The sequence below is a fragment of the Pleurodeles waltl genome, chromosome 4_2 (genome assembly GCF_031143425.1).
Source record: "Pleurodeles waltl isolate 20211129_DDA chromosome 4_2, aPleWal1.hap1.20221129, whole genome shotgun sequence".
Lineage (NCBI taxonomy): Eukaryota > Metazoa > Chordata > Amphibia > Caudata > Salamandridae > Pleurodeles > Pleurodeles waltl.
The window spans coordinates 206,513,606-206,531,495 of record NC_090443.1 but is presented as its reverse complement, the minus strand read 5'-3'; the positions used below and the strand labels follow the sequence as shown (position 1 = coordinate 206,531,495).

General features: G+C 45.3%; 1 protein-coding gene across 1 annotated transcript in view; it reads right to left on the bottom strand.

Annotated features, from left to right (window-relative positions):
* The window catches only part of KIFAP3 (kinesin associated protein 3), a 1,147,560-nt gene that overhangs the window by 684,793 nt on the left and 444,877 nt on the right, over nucleotides 1-17,890 (bottom strand). Inside the window, exon 11 of the mRNA XM_069231084.1 lies at nucleotides 12,413-12,513. Coding sequence (XP_069087185.1) covers nucleotides 12,413-12,513 — 101 coding nt within the window. The remainder of the gene's footprint in view (nucleotides 1-12,412; nucleotides 12,514-17,890) is intronic.

Sequence of the window (17,890 nt, the reverse complement as noted above, 5' to 3'; positions counted from 1 at the left end):
GCGTAAGTATCTATTACATAGATATATATAAAACATATTAAGAAGTGCTCCAGGGTCCCCACATGTGCGTGGGACTATTCAATGCTCATGGCTATTTGATGAGGATCCCCTGGAGGCTGGAAGAGAAGGTAAAGTTCAGTGGGGCAGGGTAACTAGCGGTGTCCGAGGAGAAGGCGTAGTCATCGGGGAGCCAGTGGATGAAGATTCCTATGTTCAGACATTGCCTCTGTTTTGGAAGTCAAAAATCTCCAACGGGACAAAGCTGCAGGCTGTAGCTGACCAGGGATCCACAAGGCCAGATACCACTACTGTGAGGAGCCGCTGAATGGGATATGCTGCTGTGAAGAACGGAGCGGGAGCTTCCGCAAAGTCAGTCCGAACGACGATGCACCTCGGGAGGATCGATCATCAGATAAGTCCCAGTCTCCTCTAAGTTCTCAGAGCACTTTTTGGCAGAAAAAGTTTTGGATTTGGGCTATCTGGGCACCTTTATCACAACTTTGAAGGGTCCAGGACTGGACAGACACTGCTTGGAGGGTCGGAACTCACTCAGGCAAGGTCCGGGTGCAAGTTCAAAATGGAGCCTTTGATGTCGCTCAGGATCTGATCAAGAGGCCAGCAAACTAGCCCATGGAGTCACTCAGGAAGTCGGGGGTCCAAGGAGAAGAGCAGGGCTCAAGCAGCAGGGCAGACTTCCAGGGCAGAGCAGACTTCAGGCAGCAGAACATTCCTTCTTGGTGCAGAAAAGCAGACTTCTGAAGTACACAAAAGGCAACATCAACAGGCAGTCCTCCCACAGTCCCTCCACAAGTACAGGAAATGAACTGGAGTGGAGTGGATCCAGGGCTACCCTTTTTATACCTGGTGTGCACTTTGAAGTGAGAGAAATGTCTGGAGGCTTCTCCCCACAGACATGTGCTTCCCTGTCCTAGATTCAACCTGACTTCAGGCACAAAAGGCTAGTGTGAAGTTCTTTGTGTTTGTGAGGCAGAGTCTATTGATGTGCAAGTGGGGCTGCTCACAGCTCCACTCTCCCCATTCTGCCTGAGATGGCCGATACAGGCACACCTTTTATCTATTGGGCGAATCTCTGGCAGGAACATACAAAGCCCGACTCCCACTCCCACATAGCCATGTGACACAAAAAGAAGGGTAGAGGCATCAAATTGTTAAGGCACAAAAATGTCAACTATCTAAAAATGGCATTTTTAGAACTGTGACTTAATATCTGACTTTATCATTAAAGAGCATTTAAATTACAGTTCCACAGACACTAAACATGGCATTTCTACTGCTCTCATTCAAAGATTCTCACTTAATAAATATAATAAAGTAACCCAGTGTTATCCTATAGAAGAGGTAGGCCACACAGTAGTTAAAAACAAATTTGTGAGTTTTTCACGACTAAGACATGTAAATCTAAAAAGTACAGATCCAACTTTTTAATTAGAATGCACCCTGCCTCATTGTCTGTTTAGGGCCTACATTAGGGGTGACTTATATGTATTAAAAGCATTAAGTTACCAAACCTGTAAGCATCTGTTTGTGGCAGGTAAAGCTGTAGATTCACGTATTCTGCATAATCCTACCACCTAGTGTGGGGTCCGGAGTTGAGCAAGTTGTTTTTCTTCAAAGAAATCTTTCGAGTCACGAGGTCGAGTGACTCCACCTCTCGGTGATACTGCACAATGGCATCAACTCCATTGTTAGATTGATTGTTTTCCCACAGGCGGGTGAGAAAGGAGTGCAAGGTATGTGTAAGAAAAGAGATGTCCATTTTAAATGTAAATATATAATGTAACTACAACAGCCACAGGAGTCCGGGGAGGAGGGAGGGTGCATGTTAATCTACAGCACTGCATGCCACAAACAGATGCTTACAGGGTAACATAATCTGTCTGATGGATGTATCATTGTAGACACATATGCTCTGCATAGAATATAAAGCAGTTCAGAAGCAGTGGCTAGCCTGTGGGAGTTGCAGTAATCTGAAAAAGAGTAAATAGCACTGCCTGACCTGCACTGGCTTGTTGGCATGCTAAAGCATCCACACAGTGGTTCTTTATGAAGGTGTGTGGTGTAGACCATGTAGCAGCCTTACAAATGTCAGCTATAAGAATGTTTACAAGAAAGACCATAGTGGTCCGTTTTTAGACTATCCACCTGGCTATGCCTGATTTTGGATATTGGGTTGCCTTTATGAGGTGGGGAAAAGGCTACAAAGAGTTGTTTAGTTTCTGAAAGTGTTAGTTCTATGTATGTAGAACATGAGTGCTCTTTTGAAATCAAAGGTATGAAGAGATCTTTCTGCAATGGAATCTGGTTGCAGGAACAAATGTGGGAGCTCAATGGACTGATTGAGGTGAAATTGTGAAGCTACCTTAGGTAGGAATGTAGGATTAGTCTGAACAACCACTTTGTCTCTATGTATTTGGAAGAACAATTCTTCTAAGGTTAAAGCCTGGTGCTCAATAACATGTCTGAGTGAGGTAATGGCAACTAAGAAAGCCACTTTCCACAAAAGAAATGGAAGTGGGCATGAGTGAAGAGACTCAAAAGGGGGACTCTTGAGTCTAGTGAGAACAATGTTAAGGTTCTAGGAGGGTGCTGGTTGAACCCAAGGTGAAATAACTTGTTTGAGTCCCTCTATTAAAGCCTTGATGATTGGAATTTTCAACAGCGAGAGATGTTGTCTATTCTGGAGAAGAAAAGCCACTACAGTGAGATGTCACGGTTTAGAAGTGTAAGCTAAATTTGCCTTCTGCATATGAAGTAGGTGTCTTATACCGTGGTTTTAATAGGATCAATTTGTTTAGATTGACAGTAGCAAACAAAATGTTTCCATTTTTCTGCGTAACAGGCTCTACTGTTGGTTGTGCATGCTTCCTTGACCATGTCCATACATTCTGCTGGTAAGCCAAAGTAGCCAAACTCTAAGAGCCAAAAACAAAAAAGCTAGTTTGAGTGTTTTGGCGTCTAAGTGTCTGATTTGTCCTTGGTTCAGAGTGAGCAGATCCGGCCTGTTGGGGAGCATCTCGTGAGGAACTACTGAGAAATCTAGCAGTGTTTTAAATGAGGGCTGACATGTCCAGATGGATGGGAGCTCAAGGATCATGGTGAGAGACGTTTGCCTGAGCTTCCAAACCAGAAATGGAATGAGAGGGAGAGGTGGAAAAATGTAGGCAAATATCCCTGACCAACTCATTCATAGTGTGTTGTCCTTGGATAGTGGGTGTTGGTTCCCAGGAGGCGAACTTTGGACAATGTGTGTTTTCTGCAGTGGCAAAAAGGTCGATCAAAGACGACCCCCACTTTTGAAAGTATGAGAGAAGGTTTTGCGGGTGGCATTCCCACTCGTGGACTTGTTGCTGCATCCTGCTGACCAGGTCTGCAAAGCCGCTGTCTGTCCCCCCCCCCAACAGGTGAATGTTGTGGTAAAGAGCCCGCTTCCATATGGTCTGAGATAGGTATGATAGTTGTGAAGACCGCGTCCCCCTCTGGTTTTGTAGATAATACATAGCTGTCATACTGTCCATCCACACTAGGACAAACTTGTGATACAGGTGAGGAAGGAAAACATTCAGTGCTAGTAGACGGCCTGAAGCTCCAGCTAATTGATGTGTAGAGATTGATATGTAGCATCCCAAAAACATTGGTGTGTCAAATCTTGTAGCCGGCACCCCAACCCGTCTATGATGCTTCCGTGGTGAGAGTGCTGTGAGGAACATGGTCCAGAAAAGGCTGCCCCTTTAACAGATTGTTGGTGTTCCACCATTGAAGAGAACAGCGAGTGTGGCGGTCTATCAACACTAGATCTTCCAGATGACCATGTGACTAAGACCACTGGTGAGCTAGACATTGCTGCAGGGGATGCATGTGTAGTCTTGCATGGGGAACTATGGCAGAGTTGTCTGAAAGTTCTGAATTTGAGCAAGATTGGGGTAGGCTAATCCTTACTGAGTGTTTAAGATTGCTTCCAAGTAGGGTTGAATTTGTTGAGGCTGAAGGTAAGACTTGGGGACGCTGACAGTAAACCCTAGTCTGTGAAGTAGATCCACTGTCAACTGAGTGTATAGTTGGCACTGCTGGCTTTGATGAGCCAATAGTCCAGGTAGGGAAATATGTGGACATTTCGTCTTAGCAGACTTGCTGCGACCAATGCCAGGCATTTTGTGAATACTCAAGGTGCAGTAGTCACCCCGAGTGAAAGCACTTTGAATTGATAATGTGTGCCTGCTATAACAATCTTAGATATTTGGCGTGAGCATGCTTCATTGGTATATGGAAATAGGCGTTTTTTAGGTCTAGTGTTGTCATAAATTTGCTCAGTTGCAGAAGTGGAATGACATCCTGTAGAGTGACCATAAAGAAGTGTTCCGATAGGATGTACATGTTTAGAGGTATGAGATCTAAGACTGGTGTTAGAGGGATCAATAAGTATAGGGAGTATACTCCTGAGCCTTGGTGTTGAAGAATAACATGTTCTATGGGCCCTTTGAGAAGAAGGGCTAGGACCTCTTACTTGAGAAGTGTTAGATGTTCCTGTGATAATGTTTGAGTGCAATGTTGGGCGGTGTGTTAATGAGTTCCAAACAGCCATGTTGGATAACGGCTAGTACTCATTTGTCTGTGGTGAGGGTATTGCAGACTGGCTGAAAGAACTGTAGTCTGTCCGTAACAGGTGTTGTATGGTCGGGGGAAGGTTTGGGTAGTCACTGCTCTGCGATGGGTGTTGCTCTGCATGTGGAGGCACCCTTGTTGTTCCCCTGAAGGAACCTCTATAATAACCCTTGGTGTAGGCAGACTGGTTTTGTTTCTGCTGGGAAATGGAGGAGGTGGATTTATATGTAACCCTATAGCCTAGGTGACGAAAGGAGACCCTGGGAATGGAAGTTTGCAACACTTCCATTGCCTTGGCTGTGCCAGTGTCCTTTTTCATTTTGTCAAGGGTAGAATCTCCCTGCTGCCCAAAAAGTAGCTTTTGAAAACGCCCTTGGCATGCCTCACCCTGCCAGGTAGCAGGGGCAAAAACTGGTTATCCCTGTGTGTGGAAATGAGAGGGGTTGAAAAGAAAGTCCTATTCTAGTGGTTCTGTGTGCAGCTCTACATTATGAAAGGCTGTAGCCCTAGCAATAACCTGCTGGAAGGAAGTGGTATCCTCAGGAGGGGAGGGACGAGCAGGGTATAGGTCAGGAATATTTGGGGTGATGGGATCAGTGTTGTACATGTCCGAAAGGTCAGGATCATCTAATGCCCCTCTCCTCCAGGGCCTCGGTGCCCGACTGTGATGACCCTTGTGGAGAGACATCAAATGGGTTGTATCTAGGAGACAATGGTGGAGAAGAATGAGGAGGAGATGGAGGCGGAGGAAGATGGTATTCAGAGCTGGTGGCCTTGTCTTTAGACTTCTTCCTAGCAGGAAGTATTGCTGCCACTCGTTCTTAAAATTGTGTGTAAAACCTTACCACATTAGGCACTTTATTTCGCAGGAATTTTATAGTGGGCTACTGTTTAGACTAGTGGAAGGTTTCTGAACCACTCTTAACACGAAGGCTATTCAGTCGACTGCCATCTTCATAGGTTAGTGGTCCAGCCCTTATCAGAAGGGGCTATAAAGACGAGGGCGCGGCACAGCTGTTTAGTATTGCTGCTGCTCGTTCTTAAAATTGTATTTAAAACCCTACTGCATTAGGCACTTTATTTAGCACATCTGCTATGTGTTACTGCCGATATCCTGACGTTTCTTAAAATGCTATTGTCGCATTTTTCTGTCATCTAAATACAGAGGTGTGAGGGAAGTGTATTTTAGAAGGAAATAGCCAAAACAACATCGGGGGCATTGTTTTAAAGGAATTTCCTGGTAGGCTACTGTTTGGATTAGTGGTAGGTTTTTGAACCACTACAAACACGAAGGCTATTTAGCCAACTGCCATCTTGGGAGGGAGGCTAGCAGTCCAGCTCTTATGAGAAAGGGCTAAAAAGATGTGGCAAGCCCGCCTGTGCCCGAATCGGACTAGGGGCCAGGGCCCCCGTTGGTGCCAATCCAGATAAGCAGGTAATTACTTATTCTTGTGAAATGCTTTTGGAATTTAGTAAACCTCACTAGCACAAGAAAAGGGAGTGTCTGAAAGGCTTCCCATGCTCGATAGAGCGACCCTTCTTCTGTTTGAAATGCAAATGGAATGGCAGGTTATTAATGGAGTCATATGAGGGTGTGTCCACACTGGATGCGGAGACCACTCTCCATTGCTTGTATTTAAATGCCAGGTCTGTAACACAATACTGCATGGAAATCTGGGATTTGCTTACAGACTCAAAACCAGATTTGGTATTTATTACTGAAACACGTCTAAAAGCTTCTATCTCACCGGAAATTGCAGTAGCCATACCTACTGGCTATAAGACAGTGAACTGTGATAGAGAAGACCACCCAGAACCGCTATTATTTTTAAGGAGTCTGATGGAAGTTAAGTCCATAGCAAAGGGCTGGGAGATTTTAGACTTCCAGCTCACAAGCTCGCACACAGAGACAAAAAGTTGTTTGGCGGTTCGGTTTTATACAGACCTCCAGGTTATGACCCAAATTAAGCGAATAACCTTCTCTCTTACTTAGCTTCACAAAAGCACATACACTATATAATGGTTGGTGACTGTTATTTGTATTTTGATAAGAAAGACGAACATGAGCTATGCAAGCAATTGGAAAATGACATGAATATACTCCAACTGAAACACTAGGTTAGTGGTTCAACCCACAGAGCAGGCAATACATTGGAACTGGGGTTTTCTAACATTAAAACTACAAAAATCGTGAGTATTACCCCACTAACTTGGACCAACCACTTTTTAATCACACTTTCAGTTGCTCTTCCTAATGGCTATAGTGGTTCATCAAACCCCGTGCCGAAACCCAAGATATCATGGAGTGTCATAACAAAAGAATGCTACTCCAGTCATTTCATACCCCCCAGAAGGAGATGGAGATTCTTTTAGTAAGCAAATTGGTTCAGTCAGTCAAAATAACTTTATTCGGCATACTGCCATAAAAGTACACATACATACATATAAATCATCATAATAAACAGTAATCACTAAATCAGGTGATTCTTGGCTCCATGGATAAATGTGCGCCGTTGAAAGTTAGCTATTCTCTCAGAAGATGTTCTTTTGACAATGGTATTCAGTAGAATTTAAAATAACCAAAAGAATGTGTAAAAGCCATGAACGTAAGTGGAGGTAACCGAAGGGATAAATTGAATATGCAAAATTTAAAGACCCATTTAAAAAATGCCATAAAGCTTTGAAAAGAGCCAAGGAAGCATACTTCATTAATCGGATTGAAGAGAAAATAACTATTTCAAATAGTTAAGGAGCTGGCTCAGCCAAACTGTCTATCCTTATCAATTGCCCCTACTGAGGAATTTTGCACGACCTAGGGAATTATTTTACGGACAAAATTGAAAACATTTATTGCTCCTTCGAAGCCTAGCAATCACTGGAGGATTCTCCGTGGTTCTCGATGGGTCCCCATCGCGCGTCTATCACTCACTTGGGAGCCCTTTCAACAGATCACAGAAGAGCAGGTCTGAAAGTTGATGACGGATGTAAAGTCTGATTTCCCCCCTAGGCCCCTGCCCACACTATCTTTTTTTGACTAGCACCAAATCTTTGCCTCTACCTCATACACATTTTTAAACATTCCTTGAATGGAGCTACTTAAACAGAGTTTTAGAAGCATGCAATACTGTTACATTTGGCCAACAAATCTGAAATTTATGCTGCTGTCCTTTCCAACTACCGGCCTATATCACTTCTCCCATACATGTCAAACATTTTTGGAAAAACTGGTGAACAGGCAATTGTCTAATATCCTGGAAACCAGTAATAATTCATCGGACTCCTCACAGACTGGCTTTCTTGCCAATAATAGCACTAAATCTACGTTGCTGGCCATTTTCTATCTAGTCTGGGATACTTCATGGTGGCCTGATATGCTGGGGGTTATGCACACCCCGAAGAAGTCAGTCAAAAACCTTGGGGTGATTGTGGACGTTTCTCTTTTAATGATAGAACACATTAAGGCCACCTGTGGAAAATGATTCAGCATACTCAAAGTACTGAGAAGACTGATTGTTTGGATTACGGTTGCTTGGCGGAAAACCATAGTCCAGGCCTTGAATACTAGTTGGCTGGACTATGGCAATGGCCTCTTTATGGACACAACAGATTACCTCTTTTCAAGACTTATGGTAATTCAAAATGCCGCGGCCAAGTTAATTTGCAATATGGATAGATTTGGCTCGGCATCTGCTTGTCTAACAGCCATACACTGGCTTCCAGGTTGGAAAAGAGCCAGGTCCTGTGCCATACTCACAAGGCTCTGTACAACACCAGCCCTGAGATCAGAGTTTTATGGGCCGGCACAGAATTTGAGGTCTTGCAATTTGGTCCTAGCAAAGTCTACAATTATAGGGAAAACAAGCACAGGGGTGCGCTCATTCTCGCCACTGGCAGCAGTCCAGTGGATCCTCATCTAATGGATAGCCATCTTCTTTTCAGAAAGAAACTGAAAACGTAGCTGCTTTCAGGCTAACGTTCTTGCAGCATTTAGAGAGGTTGTGGGACTTCTTGCCAAGATGAACAATAGTAAGTTATATAGAGCTGTGATATCCCCGTGGATGAATGATGCACTCTATAAAAAAACACGAAATAAATAAAGGGGGCGGTCCAGTGCATCTTTGAAAGTCAACTTCCTCTTTAGAGATGGAAGGAGTAGCGATGATGCGGCCAGTCCCCATTTGAATCTGAATCTTTCTCTGTCGAATGTCCATTTTTTTTCCAAAGATGGGCTCGACAGGGCAAGTAGAGTCAAAGACAGCCTGGAGTCTTTCGATTCTGAGGCTTTCGGTGTTGACAGTTTGGGGCGTGACCTGATGAGGATTCGTCAGTGCCGAAGTCAATGAAGTTGGCTGCTGAGGGTTGGGTCGATGCCGAAACATGTCTCAGTCCAATGAGGTGGAGGTCGATGCCAAAAGCTTGGTCTTTCAGGCTATCTTTGCCCCAGGCCAGAGGGCGGGCGGCTGAGACAGTATTTCAGATCCGACCTTAGCCAGGAGGAGGTGGTGGTGGTGGTCCGGTGACCTCATACAGTGGAAGCGGGGGAGCTTCCGATTTTTTGGAGGGCTTGGGTGTTGGAGTAGGGGCCACAGTACTCACGCAGTGGGCAGATGGTATCTCCTGCATTTCGAGGTTCACTTATATGTCGGAGCTGGAGACATCTTCGATCGAGAAGGTCTCTTCTTCTTCGGCAATTGGCTCTTCCTGTGCAAGTTGTTCCTCACCAAAGAGATCAGGCGTGTCGCCAGAGGCCTTTTGCGACATTTCGAGCCATTGAGTCCTGAAGGGTCTTCTTGGAACGGAACGATTTGTAGGCTTCGCAGTCAATCTCTTTATGGTCAGGTGAAAGGCAGAGGTTGCACATGAGGTGTAGACTGGCGTGCAGATGTTTAGTGTAGCAACGCGGGCAAAATCTGAAGGGTGATCGTTCCATCAGAAACGCATTCTTGATGGAGCCGATGACACGCCGGAAGGTAGGCCCTAAAGAGATGCATCCTGAGGGGCGGTCAGTCGAAGGAGCCCAAACCAACAAAATTTGAGAGAAGTGCAGAAGTGGAAAATCACATTTGAAAACGATACCATCAAGGACAGTAAGGAAACCGAAGAATCGTACTGAACGGAGTTCAAAACACAGAGCGGAGGCACACAAGTCCGAACTCGACAGCAGAGAGAAAACAATTTAACAATGGAGTCGATGCCCATGAGCAATATCACTGAGAGGAGTAGTCACTCGACCTTGTGACTCTAAAAACTTCTTCAAAGAAAAACAACTTGCACAACAACGGACCCAAAACTAGATGGCAGGAGTATGCAGAGCAAATGTATCTACAGCAACACATGCCACCAGAAAGGGACTTTTAGGCCTGGCAAAGGAGTTACTTTGCCAAATCAAATTGGCAGTTTAAAACTGCTGCCTGGCTCCTATTGCAGTCCTGAGACATGTTACAAAGGGCTACTTAAGTGGGTGGCACAGAAACTGCTTTCGGGAGTGAGCAAAAACACTTTCGCACTGATTATCAGCAGTAAGTCTAAGACCAACAAAAACTAATTCAGAAAAACAGGAGGGGCAAAGGCCAAAGTTTTTGGGGGAGGAGGGGAAAAAACACTAAGGCTGCCGGGTCTAACAGGGTCCTTTCCAAGACTGAAAATTTGGGCAGGCTTTCTCGGGCAGCTACTTACTTTAACTAATTTTCAAGGATCATAGAATTGCTGTCAATGTTTTCAGCCAGCTCAGTGATCCTGCTATTGTTGAACTGGGCCCTGCCCTCCTGGTTTGTGAACCTGGACTCCAGTACTCTGCTGTACTCTGATGAGTTCTGACATATTGGTTAAGTGCTGACGTATGCTCCTTTGTGACAGGAGTCAGATCTTCTACAGCAGCCTCTAGTGTGCGCACACAGTCAGCCCTTTTCCTGTGGTCGTCCAGCAGCATGCCATGATCCACCACCACAGAGTCAATCTTAGCCTCCAGTGCCTCCCGTGTGGAGCCAATTGCAGCCAAGATATCGTCTAGCTTATCCCCAGGTGCGAGGCATATGGCCACACCTGTCGAAGGCACCAGTGGGTGTGCATCGGTCTGCTTAGCTGAGGGGGCAATTGGTGAGTCCTTCTTTGTTTTATGTGTGCGCCCCATAAGTCCAGGAGGACAGTCAATGGGAGGAAGACAAGTGGATAAAGATAATACAAGCAGGGAGGATAGGTGACAACAGGGATTCAGGAGTATTGAAGTAGAGGCACAGCCAGTCAAACTATGCCCCCAGGCTCCACAGGCAGGTTCACTGTGCTACCCAGCCTCAGCTAAATACAGCCCTCCAACAGCGACCCATAGAAGGAAAAGTGGCCCTTGGGAATCCTCTCAGTGGGGCCTGTGCTATTCGGGATCCCCATGCTGGAGTGTGGGGGAACGAACTGTTTCGCAAAGCAGTGACAAGAGCTCAGCTGTGGGAGTAACTGATGTGCAGCAGGGTTGAGCGTGGGGCCCACACCTGTCCAGCTCCCAAGGCATAGTGCAGTCCCCAGCTTCACCCCTAGAAACAGTACGGTGTGGTACTGCAGCTATGGTCCCTCTGTAGTATGTAGGCCATACAGGCGGCTAGTGTGAAGCAGAGCACTGGCTCCCGTAGGCTGGAGCGAGCCGTCATCCAGGCATAGGGGGGTTAGATCGTACAATCCAGCCATAGGCCGTGCACTTATCCTTTCTGCTCCTCCTCTGGAGTCGTCCCACTCTCTGCAGCAGGCAGTGGGGATGTGGGTCTCCACCCAATACATATTAGTGTGCTAAAGGCGCAGCTCTAGTGGAGCCCCTAGCAGGCTGCCTCTATCACACTGCTCTCCCTGCTGTGGTTGTGGCCGGTCACGTCATATGCTATGGACGAATAGCAGAGCTCCCAGGCAGATATTCAAATCCCAGGACCCTCGCAGGGACCCACACACTCCCCAGGAGAGGTCTGATCATCCCAGCTCCTCGGCTTCTAGCCCAGCTGGCAGGATCATTAAGAAACCCTGGGGTATGTGAGCAGGTCCTCGTAGGCACTGTTCACACCATGGCGGTTGAAACAACGAGTAATGTCAGAATAAAGGACTCCAACTTTACAATACAGCACACACTGTTATCTACACCTACAACAAACTGCTGTTCCCAATAACCACACCACTAAAGAACTTCTTGTAAACAATGACATAGGGCCTTGTTTAGCTATTGTCAGACAAGTTACTCCGTCACAACAGTGTCAGATATCCCGTCTGCTGAAATATAAATCCCATTATATCCTATGGGATTTAGATTTCAGCAGATGAGCTATCCATCACCATTTGCCATTGTCTGCATATATCTAAATCAGGCATTGTCAATATTTAGCTCAGAAGCCAAGAAGGGAATGGGCCTGATTAAGGGTTTGGCCAATGGGGTACTCATTCGAAATGTGGCATATAACCTAGCGGCCTTATTACAATTTAATGAACTATAATGCACGTTTTATAGGTCGGACGTGATATCCGTCACGTTTGTGACTGAGTAACCCACATGCTAACTCTAAATCATGCCCCTACATCTCATTTTGTACTGACACTCCCAACTTGATCTTACATACATTGCCCAAAGGTATGACGGTTTAGTGTTCACCATTATAATAAAATAAGCAATCTGAGGCTGCCACAAAGAGACATTTGAGGCACATTACATCAAATAAAATGATCAGCTTCACAAACAAGAAGTAAAAAATTAATCAATTTGGATAGTAATCAAAATTTGGATTTCCTTACTCTGTTAGAAAGTCAAACATATAGAAAGCCTTACCTGTGGTATACAGTCTGTATAAGCGAACATCGACTTAAAACGGTCATCCATACTAATGTGGTACAAAACACACATGGCTATCTGTTTAAAGCTTTCGTTATCTGAAAAAAATCAACATTAAAAGATTATGGAATAGCGTTTAGCATGGTCTATCAGTTACTATTACTAATTGCTCTTTCCAATTCTAATTGCGTAAATAAATAAAATAAAACAAATTACAAGCAGTGACATACCTCTGTATCCATGTATGTGTTTAATGCTTTGTTTTTGGGTACATCTATGCAGCTAAGTACCTATCTATCTAATTGTTTTTGCATATGCAGTGTATAAATAAGGCAAGCCTTACTTGTGCGTAGCATAATAAGACATATTTTATAACACTCATAATAACTGGTGAGTAGCAGCCAAGCATAAACTGTTCAGAATAGGTGTTCTCATTTCACTATCAATTGTAATTAAGATTAGAATTCAAACTATTTAGCTCTTTTTAAATACCGTTGGATGTTTTTGTTCCTAAAATATACAACCTTTGCACATGGCACATTAAAAAGGAGGGAAAGAAGGGCTTCTTACCTGTAATCCTAGTTCTCCTTCAGGGGATCCCCATTGAAATCATAAGCACTGAATAGGAGCCTCAACGCCAAATTCAAGGACTGCATTTGGCGTGTAGAAGTTGGCCTCTCAATTTGTGCAGAAGGTCTGGTCTGAATGGAAGCCGGCTGTGTGTTTTTTCTAACAGGATGGAAGTTCACAATCCACCGCTGGTGGTGCCCCTCTGAGGCAACTAGAATCAATATAGCACTGGAAAAGGTTAGTGTGATGAGGACCGCCAGAAATAGGGGGGAAAAAAAAATAAAAAAATCGGTGAAAGGTCATATAGAACATTTGCTTTGCCAGTTAAGCCATAGGACATTATCTTATCTCCCTTGGTGGTAAAACCTTGAGACAATACTGGACATTTTTTGTTCTCTACAGCTGAAAAGAGGTTTAATTGAGGGAAACCACTATTGCAGACGATACTGTGAAGAATGGATTTGTTGAGGACCTACTTGTGGTTTTCTTGAACTGTCCTGCTCAACAAGGCAGCTTACGTAATCTGGACCCCGGAGAGATAGACTGTAGTGATCCACAGATTCCTAGGTATTAACCAATTCCTGATGGTATGGGACGCCAATGAAAAGACTCTGGACATTGCCTATTTCTGCATGTTCAGATAGTACATTCTTGCTGTATTGCTCATCTGAACAAAAGGGGAGCTTATCCTGAAAGAGGGAAAGAAAGCTTTCAGAACTAGGTGTATCGCTCTTAATTCCAGCAGACTGATGTGATGTTTCTTTCACAGACCGACCTTCCTGAATCTACAAGTGATCCACATGGGGTCTCCAATCTGATAGGGAGGCTTCAGCAACCATAATCTGAGATGGAACACACTGATGGAAATTCCTTTTGCACAGAAGGTGTTTCAGCTGAGACTGCCATGGAAGGGACTGGGCTGCATATATAGTAAGTGACTGACATGCAGCCAGGAGTCTAGATATGAATAAAGATTTTCAGTTTCCTGAGATGTGCAGCAACAACAGCTATGCACTTTGTAAAGATGTGGGCCGATGGAAAGGACCTTAAAATTGATAATGGATGTTGCTGAGCACAACTCTTAAGAACTTACGATGCTTCTTGGCTATAGACGTTTGAAAGTATGCATCTTGAAGATCTATGGAGCATAGTCAATCTTCCTAATGTAGATGTGGGTAGATTTGATGTGATGCTAGCATCCTGAATTTCAATTTCTGTAACTATTTGTTCACCATTTGAAGGCCCAGAATGGGTCTGGATTCATTCTTTGACCCTTTCTTTTTCACCCAAAAGTGGCAAAAATAAATCCTCCGTCTTTTTTGGAGAGAGGGGACTGTATCTAAAGCCTGTATTTGAAGGCAGAATATTTACTTCTTGCTGAAACATCCCTAGATGTTGCATGGATGCCTGTTTGCTGGTATCAGTAGAGGAGGCTAGTTGAATAAGAGACAGAAGCCATTCTGAACAGTATTTGGTACCCATATGCCATTTGTATGGTCCTCCATTCTTACAGGAAATTAGAAATGCTTCCACCTGCTGGAGTGGGTAATGGAAGAGAGGAAGTGGGAAATCATTGTTTCATGCTTGCAGGAGGCTTTCCTAGTTCTGCAGCTGACGAGCTGATTGGTGATCCCCTTTACCTTTGGGCTGGTATCTCTGCTGTTGACGAGGCATTTATTGTTGGTCTTGATGCCACTGAAGGGTCTGAACAGTCTGTGGGAGAATATGACGACTAAGTTCTGAACATGTGTGTTTTTCTGCTATTTCATTTTTTCCTCAGACCTACAGCTTGTAAGGTATCCATCTCTGATTTCATGCAGGCCATTCCATCAGCCGTTTGACTACCAAAAAGTATCGTGCTTGAAAAGTGTATGTTGAAAATACATTGTTGGGCCTCTGGTTAAAGACCTGTTAATTTCAGCCAAGAACAATGGCATAGACCCAGATGATAACCATGTGCAGTCGGCAAGCATGAGTCTGCGGCTGTACTCATGACTTGATTATTATAAAATAATTCCTTCATTTAGTATTTATTTTTATCTTCCCTGCAATATCTTAATAAATGATGGGCAGATTGTTAAAGAGAGAGCCACAATTACCTGTCATATCAACCCAGGAAAGAAGTGGCACTTGCAGTGTACATAATTGTTGCAGATGTGCCACACATCCTTCTCACCTTTGAATCAAGTGTTTGGATCTCATTGTCTGGTGTGATATTGGTCCATCACTGACATCACTACTAAATCAAGAAGAGGGTCCCCTTCTGGATGGAAGGCCCTGCTTTAGTGAAGGCTAGTGTCAAAATAACTTCATGGTTGGCTCGAAAGACATGGGACCAGTGAGAGTAAAAGCTTTGAGGAGGATCTTTTGTGAGGAGTTTAGAAACTCGTCAAAGTCACTAGTGTTGATGCTTGCAGAGGAAAATTGAGCTCATTAGCTCCTTGGATGAGAACCTCCTACATTGTATTGAGGTCAACAATCAGGAAGATTCTTGCAAGAGGAGTGTCAGATAAGATGAGTGAACACCTGCTTGCCTCAGATGACCATGTTGATACTATGCTTGTTTTAGAACAATGTCTAGAAGAATTCTTGGAAGACGTATGCCTTAAATAACGTGAACTATGGCACAATCTTGACCATGGCTGTGATCTGTAATGAGGTTTGGGTTGAAGTGGTGGAGACCTGGATCTCCTTAGCAAAAAGGTTGGTCTTGTGGGAAGTTGAGTCTCTGAAGGTACCTCTGACAGAGGTGGCAGCAGATCCACCAGAATGGATGGGTGTTGAGGAGGAGGCCATGAAAGATATGAAAGAGATGATGGAGGTAGTAATTGATACAGTGATAAAGGATGCGAAGAAGACTGATCGGCGTTCGGAGGAGAATCCAATATGACCACAGGAGATGATGCTTTATTTGTCCAGAGCCATGCTGTGGAAGTATGATTGGATTAGGATGATTCCATGTTCCTCTACATCAACAGATTGCCACTTGATGTCAACCCTCTTTTTTAATTTAATGTATTATTTTCAAAATTAAAGATTTAACATGGTTCACATGAGCAACTCCAGGTACACAGTTCGGAGCATATAACATTAAGATATCCAGTGAAGTAACACACATATTGTAGGAAAATGCCACTGTTGGCATGGTTACCCCCTAACGTTTCACCTTTTGTTGATGCCAGCTTTGACTGGAAGTGTGCTGGGACCCTGCTAACCAGGCCCCAGCACCAGTGTTCTTTCCCTAAAACTGTACCTTCGTTTCCACAATTGCATAGCCCTGGCACACAGGTAAGTCCCTTGCAAAAGGTACCCCTGGTACAAAGGGCCCTGTGACCAGGGAAGGTCTCTAAGGGCTGCAGCATGTACTATGCCACCCTGGGGACCCCTCACTCAGCACATGCACACTGCCTCACAGCTTGTGTGTGCTGGTGGGGAGAAAATGACTAAGTCGACATGGCACTACTCTCAGAGTGCCACGCCCACAACCCACTGCCTGTGGCATGGGTAAGTCACCCCTCTAGCAGGCCTTACAGCCCCAAGGCAGGATGCACTATACCACAGGTGAGGGCATAGCTGCATGAGCACTATGTCCCTACAGTGTCTAAGTCAATTCTTAGGCATTGTAAGTGCAGGGTACCCATACAGAGTATATGGTCTAGGAGTTTGTCAAAAACAAACTCCACTGTTCCATAATGGCTACACTGAATACTGAGAAGTTTGGTATCAAATGTCGCAGCGCAATAAACCCACACTGATGACAGTGTGGGATTTATTGAAAAATGCACACAGAGGGCATCTTAGAAATGCCCCCTTCATGCCAAGACCAACTGCTAGTGCTAGGCTGACAGGTCTCTGCCAGCCTGACACTTCCAAGCAAGTTTCTGGCCACATGGGGTGAGTGCCTTTGTGCACTCTGTGACCAGGAACAAATCCTGTCCTGGGTGGAGGTGCTTTACACCTCTCCCTGCAGGAACTGTAACACCTGGCGGTGAGCCTCAAAGGCTCAAACCTGGTGTTACAGCGCCCCAGGGCACTCCAACTAGTGGAGATGTGCCTTGCCCCCCGACACAGCCCCCACTTTTGGCAGCAAGTCAGGGGAGATGATGAGAAAAACAAGGAGGAGTCACCCCTCAGCCAGGTCCACCCCTAAGGTGACCAGTGCTGAAAACACCCCCTCCTTGGAAAATCCTCCATCTTGTTTTGGAGGATTTAGCCCAATAGGGATAGGGATATGCTCCCCTCCCAAATGGGTGGGAGCACAAGGAGGGTGTAGCCACCCTCAAGGACCCCCTGACCACGACTGCAAAGGACAAAGATATCCGACGCCTGGAAGAAGCACTGCACCCGCAGCCCCAGGCCCGTGAGAAACCACCACCGGTGCAGCAACGACCAGCAGGAGGCTCTCACCCTTGCCCAGTCGGTGGCTTGCCCGAGAGGCCCCCCTGTGCCCTGCCTGCAGCACCTAAGTGACCCCCGGGTCCTCCATAGTGTTCTTTTGAGAACCCGACGCCCTGTTGGCACACTGCACCCAGCCGCCTCTGTGCCGCTGAGGGTGTGGTTTTTGTGCCTACTTGGGGCCCCTCCAGTACTCCTCCAAACCCCCCTGGTCTGCCCTCCGAGAACACGGGCACTTACCTGCTAGCAGACTGGAACCGGAGTACCCCCTATCTCCATAGGGGCCCAGGTTATTTTGGCTCCCGTTTGACCTCTGCACCTGACCGGCCCTGTTTTGCTGGTGCTGGGTGTTTGGGGTTGCCTTGAACCCCCAACGGTGGACTACCAAAACCCAGGAGATGGAACCCGTAAGTGTGGTACTTACCTTTGAAACTGTACTGTACTTACCTCCCCCATGAATTACTGAAAATTGCATAGTGTCCACTTTTAAAATAGCTTTTTGCCATTTTA